The sequence below is a fragment of the Girardinichthys multiradiatus genome, chromosome 11, assembly GCF_021462225.1.
Source record: "Girardinichthys multiradiatus isolate DD_20200921_A chromosome 11, DD_fGirMul_XY1, whole genome shotgun sequence".
NCBI lineage: Eukaryota > Metazoa > Chordata > Actinopteri > Cyprinodontiformes > Goodeidae > Girardinichthys > Girardinichthys multiradiatus.
This window is the reverse complement of record NC_061804.1, coordinates 36,712,102-36,731,738: the sequence shown is the minus strand read 5'-3', so window position 1 is coordinate 36,731,738 and position 19,637 is coordinate 36,712,102. Positions and strand designations below refer to the sequence as shown.

At 37.8% G+C, this 19,637-nt stretch overlaps 2 protein-coding genes across 2 annotated transcripts; both read left to right on the top strand.

Moving 5' to 3' along the window:
- The first annotated feature begins 681 nt into the window (after positions 1 to 681).
- Positions 682 to 6,260, top strand: prdx4 (peroxiredoxin 4). The gene is made up of 7 exons (XM_047379666.1): positions 682 to 996; positions 2,381 to 2,498; positions 2,598 to 2,714; positions 2,887 to 3,009; positions 5,711 to 5,841; positions 5,938 to 5,972; positions 6,144 to 6,260. The coding sequence occupies exons 1-7, from the start codon at positions 789 to 791 to the stop codon at positions 6,192 to 6,194; spliced, it is 783 nt and encodes a 260-aa protein (XP_047235622.1). The 5' UTR covers positions 682 to 788; the 3' UTR covers positions 6,195 to 6,260.
- A 1,407-nt stretch (positions 6,261 to 7,667) lies between these two features.
- LOC124876577 (diamine acetyltransferase 1-like) lies at positions 7,668 to 9,349 on the top strand. Its single transcript, XM_047379478.1, has 6 exons — positions 7,668 to 7,893; positions 7,979 to 8,030; positions 8,156 to 8,236; positions 8,315 to 8,416; positions 8,528 to 8,568; positions 8,696 to 9,349. The coding sequence occupies exons 1-6, from the start codon at positions 7,828 to 7,830 to the stop codon at positions 8,861 to 8,863; spliced, it is 510 nt and encodes a 169-aa protein (XP_047235434.1). The 5' UTR covers positions 7,668 to 7,827; the 3' UTR covers positions 8,864 to 9,349.
- Positions 9,350 to 19,637: the final 10,288 nt, after the last annotated feature.

The following is a 19,637-nucleotide window of genomic DNA, read 5'->3' as shown; positions in this document are numbered from 1 at the left end:
TCCCAGATACTAGCAGTCAGAATCCCACTGTCTGAACATGTTTTTTTGTTTGTTTTTTTTAGCAGTATTAAATCACAAGGCCTCAACAAAAACTCATCTTTCCAAAGTATTTCCGGTCCAGCAGCTTTATTTGGCGTTGCATTGTTCACCAAACTTTTTTTTTTTTTTTTTACCTGAAGTACCTAAGAATTTCCACCTGGTTTCATTAAGTGGTAAATTATTGCGACGAAAAATGCTGCATGTCTGCACACAACTTTTAGCCGTTTTTTAACACTAAGCCTTTTTATGAGACAACGATCAGATTTTCTCCTCACGCATGCAGCTGTATTATATACATGAACAGGCTAAACACTTAAATGTCAAAGGCAAAAGTAGCTGCATGTATCTGCTTGAGGAAAACGTTTACATTTTGAGTGGCAGGTAATTCATAAAGGCTCTATATGGATTCTCTGGATATGTATGAGCCCTGGTAATAAAACAAACACTGTTTGTTTGCACTTTATATAAAAAAATGACTCTTGATCTTAATTTGGGAAGGTGTATTATTATTTTCTGATCAGTGCGCTCTTTGATCAGAAAAGATCAGAATCGCTAGGTTGATCTTCACCAACAATTAATCTGGAAGTTCCTAATTAGATCCAGAAGATGGCAGTAATGCAACGAGAGGACGCAAGCTGCAGGAAATCTCCAAACGACGAAGAAGCAGACAAGGAAGAGGGCTTCATTCCTGCCAAAAGCCTGAAACTTGTTGACTCTCAGGGGCTACGTGCTCACAGGAAGATAACACAATGGAGTCAGCTTTCAGCACTAGTGCAAAGAAGGCGCTTCTGTGCGCTTTTTGCGCTGCCCTATTCCTCAGCGCCGTCACATCTGCAGACGAAGGCGCTCACCTGAAGAACTCTCAGTGTCACAACTACGCTGGAGGACACGTCTATCCTGGAGAGGCTTTCCGTGTGCCCGTGTCCGACCATTCCCTACATCTAAGTAAAGCCAAGAGTGAGTTCCGATAGTTATTAAACAAAATACCTGCACGCCGAAAGTGCTCCTTCAAACATGCGTACCTTTCTGCGAAGCCCCCGATATGAGGAGAGAACTGATGCAGCCTGCAGATTTGCGTTAAATTGGCTGTGTTACTGTGTTAAAATCCATTTAGATTTCAAGCCAAAAAAGTAAATTTTTTATGAGTTGCATTCGCTTTTGTAGGACACGTCAGTGTATGAAATTGATTAGTTTGTCTCCCTCCGCCGCTGACATATGGCAGAACTCAACCACATCTATCTATCTATCTATCTATCTATCTATCTATCTATCTATCTATCTATCTATCTATCTATCTATCTATCTATCTATCTATTCAACCTGCTATAACAGTTTACTTCCTCTGTGCTTGCTACATTAACAGTAATTACTGACAGCATGCTGTTCATTGCGATCATTAGTAATTTGAGACAGAGGTGAAACAGGGGTAACCTGTTCTGGTAGTCTGAGTGGTATGTCCAACAAGGCAGACGACAGCAGACAAGGATGGCTTGGATGGAGGGTATATAACATTAAATGAAGCCTAAACTGAATGTGTGGGCTGGGCCCACAGCCATATTTGTTAAATGTTATTTATATCTGTACTAAGAAAATAATAGTTCAAGGTTTCTTTAGATGTCATGTAATACTAAAGCTAAACAAAGTGGATGTGCATTATGTAAATATAAAGAATTGCTTATTGGGTCTCCAAACCTATAGTTTGGTTCTTTGATATTTTGGTTCTGACCCAGTTTCAGTGTTTAATCCGACCAACATGAAGTAAATATCAGGGTTCCTAGGCCTTGTGGTAAAGTTTAGGAAGTATGGAAGTTGAGGTATTTTCAAGATCAGAATAAGTTTGGAAACACAAAATTAAATTATGGATATATATTTTTTTGAAGTTTATTTGCTCTGTCATTGTCTAAAGGAATAAGTTGTATTCGCTTATCCATCCATCCTTTTTGTCCATCCATTCATTTTTTTTTTTCATCCGTTTTTCAGTTTTGTGATTCTTTTTAAAAAAATAGTCTAGAAAACTGAGTCTGGAAAAGTATGTAACGTGACGATCTGATAAAAGATATGTAGGACATCTGAACTCTGAAGGGTCTCTGAAAGTAAACGCCCCTAAATCCGTAAGAAGAAAATCAGTTTGCATGTAACACAGTAAAATAAGCTGATTGCTTGTTCAAATCCACTGCAGTGGTTCAGTGTCAACATTCAGCAACTAGTTGCTAATAAAGTGAAGTTCCAATTTCCTTTGCAGGTTTTTCTCTAAACTAAGTTTTACAAGTCACAGGATGAAGATATACAAGCAGAGAATATTAGTTTATTAATCTGTGTGTATTTCTTTTTTTTATTTCAGTTTCAAAGCCTGCACCTAACTGGGAAGGAACTGCTGTCATTGACGGGGAATTCAAGGAGCTTAAGCTGTCTGACTACAAAGGGAAATATCTTGTTTTCTTCTTCTATCCTTTGGACTTGTACGTATGATTTCAGTGGCATATCACCTCATCACATTGTGTCTTTCATGGACTGCAAACATGTACAATGTATGTCAACATGTTTGTTTTCTCCTGCAGCACATTCGTCTGCCCCACTGAGATCATTGCTTTCAGCGATCGCGTGCATGAGTTTCAGGCCATCAATACAGAGGTGGTCGCTTGCTCGGTGGACTCCCAGTTCACCCATTTAGCTTGGTATGGAAACCACTTCCACTAGACCTACAGACTGCAAACCACACTCCAATAAAGACATGATTTAAATATTTATTCCTCTAGCTCTTCAATAACTTGCATGGTTTTCAGTTTAAAGAATCTGCAAATGCTTTGTCTAAAGATTGTTTTAGCTCACTTTTTCTGGTCTCAACAGGATCAACACCCCCAGGAAGCAGGGTGGACTCGGACCAATGAAAATCCCTTTGCTGTCTGACCTTACGCACCAGATTTCAAAAGATTACGGAGTCTACTTGGAGGACCAGGGACACACACTGAGGTGAGATGTAAATTTATGATCATCATCAAGGTTAAAAGTTGTTTGGTGAAACAAACCAGTCTAAAGAAGCCTGAAAGAAAGAAACCGGACCAGGGTGTGAAATTAGATTAGTTTTCATGTTGTTTTTCTATTCTGGACAATTTCCTTAACTCATTTTCAAATCATTTTAGTAACCAGGTTAAGTCCTAACAGGAACATGCTGTTGGTCATACTAGGAATGGGCAATTATCGTACATTTTATCATTATCTGAAATGTTCATTTTATTGCCATAAGATTTTTGATTCATTGTGACAATAATAAACTCTACAGTATGTTTGATAATCCCAAAGACTAAAAGTATTGTTGAGATTGTTACATATGCTAAATATATTTTTTTATACAGTACAGACCGAAAGTTTGGACACACCTTCTCATTCAAAGAGTTTTCTTTATTTTCATGACTATGAATATTGTAGCTTCACACTGAAGGCATCAAAACTATGAATTAACACATGTGGAATTATATACTGAACAAAAAAGTGTGAAACAACTGAAAATATGTCTTATATTCTAGGTTCTTTAATGTAGCCACCTTTTGCTTTGATTACTGCTCCGCACACTCTTGGTATTCTGTTGATGAGCTTCAAGAGGTAGTCACCTGAAATGGTTTTCCAACAGTCTTGAAAGAGTTCCCAGAGATGCTTAGCACTTGTTGGCCCTTTTGCCTTCACTCTGCGGTCCAGCTCACCCCAAACCATCTCAATTGGGTTCAGGTCCGGTGACTGTGGAGGCCAGGTCATCTGGCGCAGCACCCCATCACTCTCCTTCTTGGTCAAATAGCCCTTACACAGCCTGGAGGTGTGTTTGGGGTCATTGTCCTGTTAAAAAATAAACGATGGTCCAACTAAATGCAAACCGGATGGAATAGCATGCTGCTGCAAGATGCTGTGGTAGCCATGCTGGTTCAGTATGCCTTTAATTTTGAATTAATCCCTAACAGTGTTACCAGCAAAACACCCCCACACCATCACACCTCCTCCTCCATGCTTCACGGTGGGAACCAGGCATGTAGAGTCCATCCGTTCACCTCTTCTGCGCCGCACAAAGACATGGTGGTTGGAACCAAAGATCTCAAACTTGGACTCATCAGATTTCCACTGGTCTAATGTCCATTCCTTGTGTTCTTTAGCCCAAACAAGTCTCTTCTGCTTGTAACCTGTCCTCAGCAGTGGTTTCCTAGCAGCTATTTTACCATGAAGGCCCGATTCACACAGTCTCCTCTTAACAGTTGTTCTAGAGATGTGTCTGCTGCTAGAACTCTGTGTGGCATTGACCTGTTCTCTAATCTGAGCTGCTGTTAACCTGCGATTTCTGAGGCTGGTGACTCGGATGAACTTATTGTCTGCAGCAGAGGTGACTCTTGGTCTTCCTTTCCTGGGGCGGTCCTCATGTGAGCCAGTTTCTTTGTAGCGCTTGATGGTTTTTGCGACTGCACTTGGCCACACTTTCAAAGTTTTCCCAATTGTTCGGACTGACTGACCTTCATTTCTTAAAGTAATGATGGCCACTCGTTTTTCTTTAATTAGCTGCTTTTTTTTGCCATAATACAAATTCTAACAGTCTCTTCAGTAGGACTATCAGCTGTGTACTGTATCCACCTCCTGCACAACACAACTGATGGTCCCAACCCCATTTATAAGGCTTGAAATTCCACTTATTAAACCTGACAGGGCACACCTGTGAAGTGAAAACCATTTCAGGTGACTACCTCTTGAAGCTCATCAACAGAATGCCAAGAGTGTGTGGAGCAGTAATCAAAGCAAAAGGTGGCTACTTTGAAGAACCTAGAATATAAGACATATTTTCAGTTTCACACTTTTTTGTTCAGTATATAATTCCACATGTGTTAATTCATAGTTTTGATGCCTTCAGTGTGAAGCTACAATATTCATAGTCATGAAAATAAAGAAAACTCTTTGAATGAGAAGGTGTGTCCAAACGTTTGGTCTGTACTGTAGATATTTGTTTTTTATAAGAGCTGTATCTGTGTTTGTGAGCCTTAGGCTGTGGTGACATACAGTCCCAGTGATGCAATCTGTTGCCAGAAAAATTAAGTACTTTTTATCATCACTTTTATTATTATTGTAATAAATACTGTAAAACATTATGATGATTTTTTAGGTCCATATCGCCCATCCCTAGGTCATAGCTTAAACCAGGGGTCTGTGACCTGGGGCTCTGGAGCCAAATGTTGCTATTCAGGCTGTTTACATTGGCTCCTAATAACTTTAGCATTTCTTCAGTGTTATTGGGGAGGAAATGCATAGAATGTCTATAACAGAATGACAATTAATGGTACAAGGACATTTTTTTTTCTTTTGTCATCATGCTGCTGGATTGCTTTTTTTATTATTTTCTCAATCTTTCTTAATAAATGTGGAACATTTTGTTTGATCTCGATTGTTTTTTTTATTATTTTCTCAATTTTTCTTAATAAATGTGGAACATTTTGTTTGATCTCGATTGTTTTTTTTATTATTTTCTCAATCTTTCTTAATAAATGTGGAACATTTTGTTTGATCTCGATTGCTTTTTTTAAGGTTGTTTTTTTGATTAAGTTTTGTGACTCTTGACAAATCCTATTTAGTAAGAAAAAGGCCTGAAGTGGCTGTTTGGATGGCTGACCCCTAGACTAATCAAACATGTCCATGTCTGTGTCAGAGGTCTTTTTATCATCGATGGCAAAGGCATCCTGAGGCAGATCACCATGAACGATCTTCCTGTGGGAAGATCTGTGGATGAGACTCTGCGGCTGGTCCAGGCCTTCCAGTACACAGACAAACATGGAGAAGGTACAAAAAAGTTTTTGCTATAATATCATCCGTTTTTGAAAAAGTACGTGATTTTGTGTGGATTGTTTTAAATTAAAATGTATTTTATCCCCACAGTGTGTCCAGCAGGATGGAAGCCAGGCAGCGACACTGTAAGTAGGATTGATGTTTTATCTTACTAAATGAACAACTAAATATAAAAAACCTGATATGCCTGTTTTTGAAGGTTTCTGATGTTCAAGCATTTTTGTCTTGGCTTAACGAGCCAAATAGGCTCAGTCTCTGTATTTGAATCACTAATTAAATGCATTCTTCTTTCACAGATCATTCCTGACCCCTCAGGCAAGCTGAAATATTTTGACAAACTGAACTGAACGACTTTTCTGCTCAAATATGTGAATTCCAGCCAAGTCGAAATAAAATGTTTTTTTTTTTCCTAATTGGCTGTGTGTCTCGTCCTTCCTATGACTACGTTACAGTGTGTACTTTTTTGGTAAATTACTTATTTGGTCTATAACACCGACCCTAGAAGTCACCAGTGAAGAATTTGGTGTGGTGATGTTTTGCTCACCAGTTCAAATGGGGTACATCCCTTAATCACTGTTTTGATCCGTGAATGAGACCAGCCATATGACTGATTTTAAACATTTTTTTGGGTGCTAAGATACAAATATTGAATAAAGTAAGGTAACCTGAAGAATATAATGTATTTCTTAGCCACCAGGTGATCACTGGTAGAGTATATTTTGTCATAGCTCCTTTTGTGTTGAACGGTAATGATGTAATACACTCAAGTTGTACGGACAAGCTTTCTGGAACTTCAGCAAACGCTTTGCCCTCCAATTAGGAGGAAAACTCCTCCCACTCTGCTTGGTCATCACCCCTACCGGGGTCATCACCCGGGTAACTTGTTAAATTCTTCCCGGAGGAACATATCAGTTTAGATAACGTGTACTCACCCAGCAACAGCCAAGTGCTTACTAGCAATAAATGGTCAATTTGGGACTCTGAGACATTTAAAATTTATTTTATACATATTTCCATGGTATACCCTGATGCTTGAGTCCCAGCACATGGTGAAAACCTTTTTTCTCTTACCCAAACTATGACATTGCAACAGGAGAATTGTGATTAAATTAGATGCATATAGTCATCTACACAAGATGCCTCTATGCAGGTTTTCAGTCAGGCGGGGGATGACCAATGTCATAAGCAATAATCAAAAATACATTAATAGAGATCATCCTGGGATAATGCACAGATGTATATCAAATTCATCAGATTCTTAAAATTTTATAACAATTCATGAAGGCAATATTTTTACTTTGGGACCCAAACAACTCTCTAACATTTATATTAGTCAGATGGTAAGACTGAGCATGCATGACAATTGATGCGCACCCACTGATTGTTAAAACGTCAAAAAGATTATGGAGAAAATGTTCTTTAGCAGACAAAATACAACCCTTGAGATACCAGTGCACCCTGAACTGTCTGCAATCAGTGACTAAGAGAAATGACTTGTCTCGCACTACTGACCAACTTTCATACGAGAATGTCATTAATTTTCCAATTGCCACTTGCAGAAAACCAACAAATGTTTGCAAAAACCTCAATTCAGATTTGTGGTTTGACTGCCAGGTCAGATCAGGTGTGTTTGAGCTCAATACAGCACTTACATGATGCGTTTTAGAGCTGGTTAATATTTCTCTTTTTGATCAGCATTCAAATGAATGGTGAATAACACTGAGATAAGCAGTTCACACAACGGAAAGGAATAGGATATGCGTCAATATGTGGATTTACAAGCAGGCGTGTCTCTTTGAGGAATACATAAAGGGGAGGCTGCTGCTGTGCGACTGCGAGCAGCTGATACAAAACTATGCGCTAGTTTTCTTAATTCCTTGCTGGGGGGGAAACTCCTGAGGAGCGGATGAAGAAACAAATTTTGCTGTTGTTCACATTCAGAGGACTAGTAAGCAAAGGAAAAAAGGGGAAAAAGAGAAAATGGCCAATTTTGTATTACGATCAGCCAAACCAAAAGATGTATCCGATATCTTGCGACTCATAAAGGTAAAGTACTTTATCTGCTTTATAAACAACTGCTTTTTACCACTTGTTCAAAGATAAACTCAGTGCATTTCTTTGTGCATTGTAGGAACTTGCAAAATTTGAAGAGATGGAGGAGAAGGTGGTGCTCACTGAGAAAGGTGCTGTGCATTAACTTATTTATGCCAAACTCTACTATCTAAACATGCAATACCTTTTTGTTGAAAAAAAATGTTTACTCTTTTGATAAGGTGTCCTTTAATATTAGTGTCCTACTTTTATTTAGATCTGCTTGAGGATGGCTTTGGGGATCATCCATTCTACCAATGCTTCGTTGCAGAAGTCCCACAAACGCAGAGCTCAGAAGGTAAAAACCTTTCTCACTTCATATTTTAGGTTGTTACTCTAGAAACCAAGCCTTTAACTTTTAGTTTCTTTTATCAAGGGTTTTCTGTAATTGGCTTTGCAATGTACTACTTCACATATGACCCATGGATTGGAAAGCTGCTCTATTTGGAAGATTTCTATGTCATGCAGGAGTTTCGAGGTGAGGTTGTTGAATAATTCAGCTGTGGTACTAAACTGTAATAATTTACAGATGTGTCACAACATTGGCGAAAGCTGTCGTAATTGCTCTGCCTGTTTAATGTTTCACCAGGCCTTGGCATTGGTTCACAAATCCTGAAGGTGCTGAGTGAGGTAAAAACACGTTATATATATATAATTACAGCTTATCTGGTCACATATTGACATTGTTTAAAGTGGTATTGGGTGCTGCATATGTGCTTTTTTTTTACATTCATTTTCTGAAATGTCTTTCTTCCAGATTGCTGTAAAGACGCGCTGTAGCAGTATGCATTTCATTGTAGCAGAAAACAATAAGCAGTCTATCGAGTTCTACAAGAGAAGGGGCGCAGCTGACCTGTCCTCTAAGGAGGGCTGGCGTCTCTTTGAGATCCAAAAGGAGGGCCTTGTGAAGATGACTGCTAAATAAAACTTACTGATCATTTACAAAGAATTTTGGTGACTGCAATAACAATATTTTTGCAGTTTTAGTATTTCTGTATCATTGATCATGACCTAATTTTACGTTTACCTCATTCAAACTATAAATTAAGTAGATTAAATGTTATTAATGAGCGACACTGCTTACTTATAACAAGAGTTTTTAAGGACTACATGAAGAAAAATTACTTAGTTATTTAATAAATTTGTGGGTTGTAATTGGTAAACCGAATAAGTGTTTAAAAAAGTGATCTTATTCATAATAATGGATTAAAAACTAATAAATTACAAATAATGCTCAGTAAATTCAAACAATTTTAAGCCATTTCTGACTTAAAAAGTACTCAACAATGAACATGTTATGTAACAGTATCTGTCAAGTTGTTATGAAATCACTGCTATTGTAAAATATGACACAGAGTGTGATGTTTTGAAGATCTTAAGAAATAAAGTAGAAAACTCTGAATGCATGAAATGCTCTTGTCAGAAATAACTGTTCATTATGTTATACAATAAAAATGTACTGATGTGTTAGAGAGCACCATCTGTTTGAAACCAGGTGTTGGCATGTAGTTGGTTCAGGACTCCTGCTTTATTTTAATTCAGTATTACCAATTTTAATCTTCTGATTCAACATAGAACACTTAAACACAAATTTGACTAAATGGGGGTTCCTTTGTAAATCTGATGATGGTCATTCTGCGCCTTTATTGTTTTGTAAAGTTTTGGTTGTTACATATACAACTTTTTGATTAAGAAAAGGAGCCGTCTGCCACAGGACGTTTAGTACTCGTGACATGTCAATTCACACGAGCCAAGAAGATATTTTGTACTTGGTTTAACAACAGATGATTTAAAGAACTTTTCTGTAATCTCCTCATTGTCTTCTGTATAGAAATGTGGTTATGTTACTCAGATAGGTAGTATCAATCAGTAGCAGTAATGGTTTTTGATATGAACCAAATTGGTAGTTGCCCAGGATGGCACTACAAAGGGTGGCTAGGAGCACCAAATATAAAAAAAAAGCCTTATCTGTGCCTTGAACAAGTGTTCTATTGCTTTTATGCCTCCTGCCGGCTGCTTAAAATAGGAAGACTATTTTTATGCTTTTTGTGAGGCTGCAGTGCATTTTATTCCCCCTGGAATTTAGAAGAATTCCCTGCACTTTGATTGCGTGGAGGCTGGCAGAAGGAGGGGATCACCGAGGGCGTGATTTATACAAGAATCACCAGTAATAGGTAGAAGGTGACTTGGTTTGATCAGAGGTTCATAATCTGTCAAATTTCATAAGTCTGCTGTACAGTGTTTAGAACAACAGTCAGTGGGAAATCACATTCAATTAAAAAATATTTTATATAATACCAAAAGGAAATTAACTGTTGTTGTAGCTAATATTATGAAGGTTTTCTCAAAGAGCCGTTGTAGATGCTGATGGCTGTGGGCAGGAAGGATCTCCTGTAGCGCTCCGTCTTACAGTAGATCTGAAGAAGCCTCTGACTGAAGACACTGTTGTTGTATGACAGTCTGATGAAGAGGATGCTCTGGGTTGTCCATAATATTCTTTTTTGAAGAATCCTTTGCATAATCAACTCCAGATGTTCTAGCGGAGTTCCCAGAACAGAGCCAGCCTTCTTTATTAATTGTTTGAACTTTTTTAAGTCCCTGGCTCTGGTGCTGCTATTCCAGCAGAGGATGGCAGAAGAGATCACAGTCTCCGCAACAAGACTTACAGAAGATATGCAGCATCTTGCTGCGAACACTGAAGGTCCTAAGCTTCCTCAATAAGTAACGTCTACTCTGTCTCTTCTTGTTGACAGCTTAACAGTTGCATCTCCACTCCAATCTGTTGTCCAGTTGAACACCGAGGTATTTATACTCCTCCACCACCTCCACTTCTTCTCCTATGAAGGGAATAGTGTTTGATCTATTCCTGTTTCTCCTGAAATCTACAATCATCTCCTTTGTTTTATTCACGTTCAAGATGAGATGATTATTTCTACTCCATGCCACAAAGCGGTCCACCAGCTCCCTGTACTCAGCTTCTTGTCCATCTCTGATCCACCCCACGACTGCAGAATTATCCGAGTATTTCTGCAGATCTGTCTTGTACTGGAAGTCTGAAGTGTACAGAGTGAAAAGGACCTCCACCTGAGTCTTCTGGAGAGTCAGATCAGGCTAAGTTGTGTTAAATGCACTGCAGAAATCAAAGAACACAGTTTTCACAGTGATGCCTGCTTTTTTCAGATGACAGTGGGTTTGAAGCAGGTGTATGACAACATCTCAAACTTTACGGTACTAAGCAATCTGCAGGTTTTTGATGTCTCTGCTCCAACATCCAATTCAAATGGTCCAAGCACCTACTCGGTGTGTCATAAAGTCCTCTAAAGGCCTGCAAATGAACCAGCATTTGATTCAGGTGCCTTGAATCAGTGAAAGTACTAAAATATGCAGGAGACCGGCCATTGAGGACTGATCTTAGACACCACTGCTTTAAGACCCTCATGAGTCATTTATGACTGTAATGCAAATCACACATGGTAAGATCCACACCTCTCCGCTAGTTTGTTTCACTTTAGTTTACTTTGTAGTCACTGCTTCACTAATATTTCTCATCATTCAATATATTGTTTATTAAATTATCTTATTTTTCCATCACACCTTGCAATGTTTATATGGAGTGCACACATATTAACACTGCAAGGTCAAAAATTCTCTTTTAGGTTGTAATAATACCTCTTACAAATAGGTTTGGCTTCTCCTTCCTGTTGGCAAAAGGTGTGGCAAAGGGCTGAAGGTCCTGAAGTACTCCTCATAGCCTCATTGGACTGAACCACATGCTTCATTGCCTGGAGTTTGTTTCACTGTTTTGTGTTAGTTTGTTATCTGGCAGCTATTTTGTCTTCCCCTTGTGTGTCATATGCTTTAAGTAAACCAGTGTTTAAGTTCCCTTATGTATCAGTTTTCATCAGGGGTCTGGGACATAGGCAGGGCACCAACAGTCAAGTGCAGGACGGAAAAGCAGACTTTCCTTCACTCGGAGTGTTGAGCTTATCAGGTCCTTGGAGGCCCAGGGAGTTCCTTCAAAAACTCAAACTTGACATCACTGGAATTAGAAATAAATAAATGTAATAGTATGGATGGTAGTGAGGAGGAAGACATTGGTGGTCAAGAGAAAGAGTGGGAGAAGGTGGAGAAGCGTGGAAAGACGCGGAGTGCTATTGAAAGAAAGAGGAAAAAGAGAGGTGAAGGAACTGATAGTGAAGGTAATGAAGAGAGGGAACATTTTCTTAAAAATCCATCTATGAATGTTATAATAAGATTTGAAGAAGAAGAGGGAGTACAGAAAATCGATCCACTTGAGTTAACAAAAATAGTCAAAGCACAAGTTGGAGAAATTAAATACGCTAAGATACTAAAAGATGGAAATCTTCTGATTGGGTGTAATATGGAAGTCCAGGTGGAAAAAGCAAAAAACCATGCATGCGTGTGCAAAGTTAAAGTTAAAATAACTGTAAGAGTAGACAAACAGAGGAATAATGGGAGTAACGAAGGCATTGTTGGAGTGCCTTCAAATGTAAACATGAAAGAATTGGTTTATATATAACAAATGAAGTACCAAAGGAGGTTTTCTTTAGCTTGATAAGGGTGTCAGGGAGCTTGTACCAAAACCATTTAAATGTTTCAACTGTCAGGAATTTGGACATGTGGCTAAAATATGTAAGGAAAAAGGTGATGTGTCCTATGTTCTGGAGACCATGAATATGGAAACTGTGGATTTGGAGTTAAGCCAAAATTTTGTAGTTAAGGAAGAGAACACAATGTTGCTTTTTAGGGGCGTGAGGTGATCAAGAAGCAAACAGCTGTACAGCAAACAAAGGTTAAACAGATGACATATGCAGAAGTGTGCAAAGTGGTTGAGCAAGAAAAACATATTGGGAAATCCATCATAAGGAAGAAACAAGTAATCCAGAAGGTAATGGAAATGGTTGAAAGGAAAATAAAGGAAATTAAGATGGTAACATTTATTGCATGAGTAATAAGAGTAATAAATGCAACATCAAATGTGAAATCAAAGATGTAGAGGATTCAGATTATTGTGGAAGCAGCAAATCATAGTTTGGTTAAGAAATATATCAGGTAGGAAGATATATGGGTAGAATTAATTAACCAAGCAAGTCAAGAATGATAATGGTGTGGTTAATTTTGTATCCATCTTAATCACACAGTGGAATGCAAGGAGTCTTTTAACAAGATTTTTAAACAGTTTATCTACAATCAGATAAAAATACCTGACATAATTTGTATACAGGAACATGTATGAAGCCTTTTTTGGCTTTCAGAGTTTATGGATTAGATTAGGATTTGATAGGAAAGAAGGAAATGGAGGTGGGTGTCTCCCTTTGATTAAGGAAAGTATTCCATATAAAATAATCTAAAGGAAAGGGGATTTTAATACGTAGCAATTGAGGGAAAGAAATAATGATTATAAACTATCACAATCCTTGTAAAAAGACTGAATTAAATAAACTTGAGGAGATATATATGAAAGGAAAAATAATATAGTATGGAGACTTTAATGCACACCATTTATTATGGGGGAATGAAAAAAATTGATTATAATGGTAAAGTGTTAGAAGAAAGTTTGGATGAAAAATCTTGTATGTTTGAATGATGGAAGGAAGACAAGAATAAATGTTAACATGGGTAAGAAATCTGCATTAGATATAACATTTGTATCTAGTATTTTAGCTCCATTATGTGAGTGGCAAGTAAGAAGCAAGACATTTGGTAGTGACCATTATATTATAACAAGTAACTTAAGGATGGGTCAAATACAGATTACTGAAAAGGTAGGAGGAAAGTGGATATTTGAGAAAGCAAATTGGGGGAAATTAAATTATTTTTGTGAAAGGAAGCTTTTTGAAAGTTCATTATTAGAGTACTGAAAGAACGAATCAAGAGATTAGTCAAAGTATTTTATTAGCAGCAGAGGAGGTTATTCCAAAGACATCAGTGAATAATCGTAAGAAATTAGTTTCATGGTGGAATGATGTGTAAATTAGTAGTAAGAGAAAGAAATAAGGCATTTAAGTTGGTTAAAACAAATCAGAATTTTCAACATTTAATTGAATACAAAAAAGCTCAGGCAAATGTAAGACGTACAATAAGAAGAACAAAGAGAACATATTGGAGAAATGTTTGTAATACAATTTGAAATAGTACAGAAACAGGGAACGTTTGGGGGATGATCAGGAAAATGGGAGGAGACAGAGGAGAGTGGTGTTATCCAATCCTAATAAAAATAATCAAGTAGCAGTAACTGATAACAAAAAGGCTACTTTATTAGCAGATACTTTTGTGGAAGTACATAGTGGGGAAAACTTATCAGATGGAGATAATCAAAGAACGGAGAGAACTAAAGGTAGAAATGTTGAAGTTTTAAGAAGAAAGGAAAGTACTTAAAATATGTTGAATTGCCCCTTCTCTATTGGAAAATTAAATAGAGCTTCGGGTAAAACAAGAAATAGCGCTCGATGAAATATGCTATGTTATGTTAAAACATTTAAGTGAGAAAGAGATTTTTAAAAAATTGTTGATAATTTTTAATAAGATATGGGAAGAAGGATGCATCCCGGGTAGTTGGAAAAAAGCAATTATTATACCAATAAAAAAAACCTGGAAAAGACCATAGTAGCCCTGAAAATGACAGATCAATTGCTTTAACTTCCAATATGTGTAAATTGATGGAAAGGTGTTAATGAGACATAACACAATATTTGGAGTCAAGAAATATGATTGCACTTTATCAGAGTGGTTTTCGTAGCGGAAGAGGAACAATGGACCCTATTTTATGTTTAGAAGATGATATTAGGAAAGCTCAGATTAATAAGGAAATTGTTTTGTTTTTTGGTGTAGTCAAAGCATACGATATGCTCTGTAGAGAAGGTATATTGATGAAATTACATCAAGTAGGAATATGAGGAAATATGTTTGATTGGATAAGGTTTTTTTTTTAATGTGCTAGAACTAGTCAAGTTAAAATAGGAGCACATGTTTCAGAACAGTGTAAAATAGAAAATGGAACTCCTCAAGGAAGTGTGTCAAGTCCAGCTTTATTTTCGATTATGGTTAATGATATTTTTAAAGATTTTTTTTCAATTTGTGGTAAATCACTTTTTGCTGATAATGGCACAATATGGAAAAAGGGGAAAAATATAGATCAACTTATTATGAAACTTCAAGAGGGGATAGATACAGTTGAAAAGCGGGGGGTAAAATGGGGTTTTAAATTTTCAGTTGAGAAGTCAAGTCAAGTCAAGTTTATTTATATAGTGCTTTTCAGCAACAAGGCACTCAAGGCGCTGTACATAAGGAAAAACATTACAATGAAACAGAAAATCAAACAACAGAGATAATAAAAAAAAATAAAGAGAATAGAATGATGGATAAGAAACGAAAGGAAAATTGGACTGAAAACTTAACTAATAATGTTTAGATAACACAGTCAAAACAAATAAGTTTTAAATCTTGATTTAAAGTAACTTAGGGTTTCGGCGCTTTTACAGTTTTCTGGGAGTTTATTCCAGATTAGTGGAGCATAAGAACTAAAAGCTGCTTCTCCATGTTTGGTTCTGGTTCTGGGTATGCAGAGTAGATTTGAGCCAGAAGAGCTGAGAGGTCTGGGTGGTTGATACACTGACAACAAGTCTGTAATGTATTTTGGTGCTAAGCCATTCAGTGATTACCAGAAGTATTTTAAAATCTATTCTCTGAGCTACAGGGAGCCAGTGTAGGGACTTTAGAACCGGGGTGATGTGCTCTACTTTCTTAGTTCTAGTGAGGACGCGGGCAGCAGCATTCTGGATCAACTGCAGCTGTCTGATCAACTTTTTAGGCAGACCTGTGAAGACACCATTGCAGTAATCAATTCTACTAAAGATGAACACATGAATTCGTTTTTTATGGTCCTGCTGAGACATTAGTGCTTTAATCTTGGAGATGTTCTTTAGGTGATAGAAGGCCGACCTTGTTATTGTCTTTATGTTATGTCTTTATGTGCCTCTGAAGGTTCAGGTCTGAGTCCATCACTACACCCAAGTTTCGAGCCTGACTTGTGGTCATAATTATAATCAACACATATCACTGATAAAAGCTCATTAAAATCACTGATAAAGTTTGTTTTGGACTTAGGAGGCCTGTAAATATTCAAGAACATGATTCGGATCGGGCTCTTTACCTGGAGAGCCAAATATTCAAAAGAGTCAAATTTGCCCAGAAATACTTTTTGACACTTTAGTAAATCTTTAAACAAAGTGGCCACCCCTCCACCTTTTCTTTGCTGTCTGCTCTCACAAAGAAAACTGTAGTTCGGAGGCGTCAACTCCATCAGAATGGGAGCTTCATTAAATTCATGTAACCATGTTTCTGTTGAAAACATAACATCAAGATCGTGGTCAGTGATGAAGTCATTGATTAAAAATGATTTTTATGACAGATATCTAATGTTCAATAAAGCCAGTTTATATGACTTAGTTGCTGATATTAACTCTGTGTCTGGTTGTACCTGACAGTTTATGACTTTTTTTTATTGTTTATTACTGTCTCTTGTCCTTTTGGCTTTGTTCTTTCTGTTCAATTCAATTCAATTCAGTTTTATTTATATAGCGCCAATTCACAACACATGTCGTCTCAAGGCACTTCACAACAGTCAGGTACATACATTCCAATTAATCCTAACCATTGAACAGTGCAGTCGGAGTTAGCTTTTTATTCAAATTGGATAAAAAGTTTTTCTATCTAAGGAAACCCAGCAGATTGCATCCAGTCAGTGACAGTCACTGACGTTGACTTTGCAGCAATCCCTCATACTGAGCATGCATGTAGCGACAGCGGAAAGGAAAAACTCCCTTTTAACAGGAAGAAACCTCCAGCAGAACCAGGCTCAGTGTGAGCGGCCATCTGCCACAACCGACTGGGGGTTTGAGAGAACAGAGCAGAGACACAAAAAGAACACAGAAGCACTGATCCAGGAGTACTTTCTATGGGAAGGAAAAGTAAATGTTGATGGATGTAGCTCCTTTAGTCGTTTCACCTAGAAAGAAAGAACAGATAAACTCTGAGCCAGTTTTCAAGGTTAGAGTCTGAAAGAGAGCACATAGAGTTTGTTACAGTTAAGCTCAGTCAATCGCCATGTCTAGGAGAGAGAAAGGGTTAAACACTAAAAGACAGGGCCATGTGGATCATCGGTAGAGGGTGAGCATTAAGTTGTTACCAGCAGAAGCTCGGACGATTCCCCTCTCCAGAAAGGTGTCACAGGTAGACACAGAGCCAGGCCATGTGTAGCTTCTAGGAAGAGAAAAGAGAGAACAAGGTTAAAAGCTGAAATAACAGCAAATAATGCAAAATTGGAGAGTAGTGTGAGAATGTAGCGAAGAGGGTGAAAGTGGTCCTCCAGCAGTCTAAGCCTATAGCACCATAACTACACAGATAGTTTCAGTTCAGATTATTTAGTTAAACGGCGCTTATTTACAACAATGTCGTCTCAAGGCACCCCACAAAGGGTCCCACTGATGGTCATTGTTATACTAAAAACCACAAGGATTGGGATACCTCTCTCTGTCAGACTGATTATAACCATTGGAAAAGAGAAGGGGTCATACAGGTAGCAGAAATGGAGGGTGTGTTTGCACCTCAACCATAACTGAGCCGGTTTAGGCTAAACCTGACTCCCCCTTACTCCAACCAACAGGGAGGGAGGAAGATTCCCTCCCTGATAAACTAAGCCACTCTAACTACAAGCTTTATCAAAAAGGAAAGTTTTAAGCCTAGCCTTAAAAGTAGACAAGGTGTCTGCCTCACGGACTAAAACTGGGAGCTGGTTCCACAGGAGAGGAGCCTGATAACTAAAGGATCTGCCTCCCATTCTACTTGTAGAAACTCTAGGAACCACCAGTAAACCTGCAGTCTGAGAACGAATTGCCCTGTTAGGAACATATGGAACAATCAGATCTCTGATGTATGATGGAGCTAGATCATTAAGGGCTTTATATGTGAGGAGGAGAATTTTAAATTATATTCTAAATTTAACAGGGAGCCAATGAAGGGAAGCTAAAATAGGAGAAATATGATTTATCATTTACATGAACAAACTGGAATTTGTCAGACAGATAAGATTTAAACCAGCCTAGCGCTGTTCCCCTGATCCCTACAGCATATTCCAGCCTTTTTAAGAGAATATTATGGTCGACTGTATCAAATGCAGCACTGAGATCTAACAGAACCAGAACAGACACAAGTCCATTATCTGAGTCCATAAGAATATCATTAGTGACTTTCAGCAGAGCTGTTTCAGTACTATGATGAGCTCTGAAGCCTGACTGAAACTCTTCAAACAGGTCATTGCTGTGTAAACGCTCACACATTTGATTAGCAACTATTTTCTCAAGAATTTTAGATAAGAATGGAAGATTGGATATAGGTCTGTAATTTTTCAAGTCACCTCGATCAAGCGAAGGTTTCTTAAGTAAAGGTTTAATTACAGCTACCTTAAAAGCTTGTGGTACATATCCATTTACTAAGTATAGATTAATCATATCTAAAATGGGGCTGGTAATCAGAGGGAACACTTCCTTAAATAATTTGGTTGGGATTGGGTCTAACATACAAGTTGAAGGTTTAGATGAAGCTAATGTTTCGGATAACTCAGGAAGCTCCACAGGATCAAAACAGTCCAAACACAGATCAGGTTCTACAGTTACTTCCAATGTTGTCTCACTTGCTGAGGATGAAGTAATCATCTTCGGGAGTATGTCAAAGATTTTCTTTTTAATAGAATCAATTTTATTTAAGAAGAATCCCATAAAGTCATGGCTACTAAGAGCTAAGGGAATGGATGGCTCAACAGAGCTATGACTCTGTGTAAGTTTAGCAACTGTACTAAAGAGAAACCTAGGATTATTCTTGTTCTCTTCTATTAATGATGAGAAATAAGCTGTTCTAGCTTGGCGAAGTGTCTTTTTATACAACAGTAGGCTATTTTTCCAGATTAAGTAGGAATCCTCTAGGTGTGTAGAGCGCCATTTTCTCTCCAATTTTCTAACATTGTGCTTTAAAGTATGCAGCTCTGAATTATACCAAGGAGCTAGCCTCCTATTAATGATTACCTTCTTTTTCAAGGGGGCTGCATTGTGTAATGCATCACGCAATGATGAAGAAACACTATGAACAAAAGAATTAATTTGTGAAGGGGCAGAAACAGAATTATTGCCCTCCATTGTGCTTTTCAGTGATAATGAGGAAATTAAAAGTGGAACAGATTCTTTAAAGGTTGTTACAGCATCGCCTGATAATGATCTACTATAATGAAATTTTCTTTCAGGTGTGGAGTACTCGGTTAAATTAAACTCAAAGGTTATTAAGAAATTGTCAGACAGGACAGGGTTATGAGAGAATATTGTTATGTCTTTACACTCAATGCCATATGTCAGCACAAGGTCCAGAGAATGAAGACAAAGGTGGGTAGGTTTGTTAATGTTTTGATCAAAGCCAATTGAGTCTAAGATAGCATTATTTAGGCACTTTCAGCATCAGCATGAATGTTAAAATCCCCCACTATAATAACTTTATCTGTATTTAACTCTAAATCAGATAAAAGATAAGCACAGAGATTTTACAATTATCTCCTATTAGGGGCCTGAGTTTTTTCCTGGACATGCTCATTCCTGATAGAGTTATCACTGGGGCCCAGATTGTATCACAGAGAA

Bases quoted from the DNA above. Each gene is read 5' to 3' on its own strand.
- prdx4 (XM_047379666.1), top strand. From the start codon at position 789: ATGGAGTCAGCTTTCAGCACTAGTGCAAAGAAGGCGCTTCTGTGCGCT. The intron at 2,715-2,886 runs GTATGGAAACCA...TGGTCTCAACAG, and splicing joins CAGTTCACCCATTTAGCTTG to GATCAACACCCCCAGGAAGC. The intron at 3,010-5,710 runs GTGAGATGTAAA...TGTCTGTGTCAG, and splicing joins GACCAGGGACACACACTGAG to AGGTCTTTTTATCATCGATG.
- LOC124876577 (XM_047379478.1), top strand. From the start codon at position 7,828: ATGGCCAATTTTGTATTACGATCAGCCAAACCAAAAGATGTATCCGAT. The intron at 8,237-8,314 runs GTAAAAACCTTT...TCTTTTATCAAG, and splicing joins ACAAACGCAGAGCTCAGAAG to GGTTTTCTGTAATTGGCTTT. The intron at 8,417-8,527 runs GTGAGGTTGTTG...ATGTTTCACCAG, and splicing joins TGTCATGCAGGAGTTTCGAG to GCCTTGGCATTGGTTCACAA.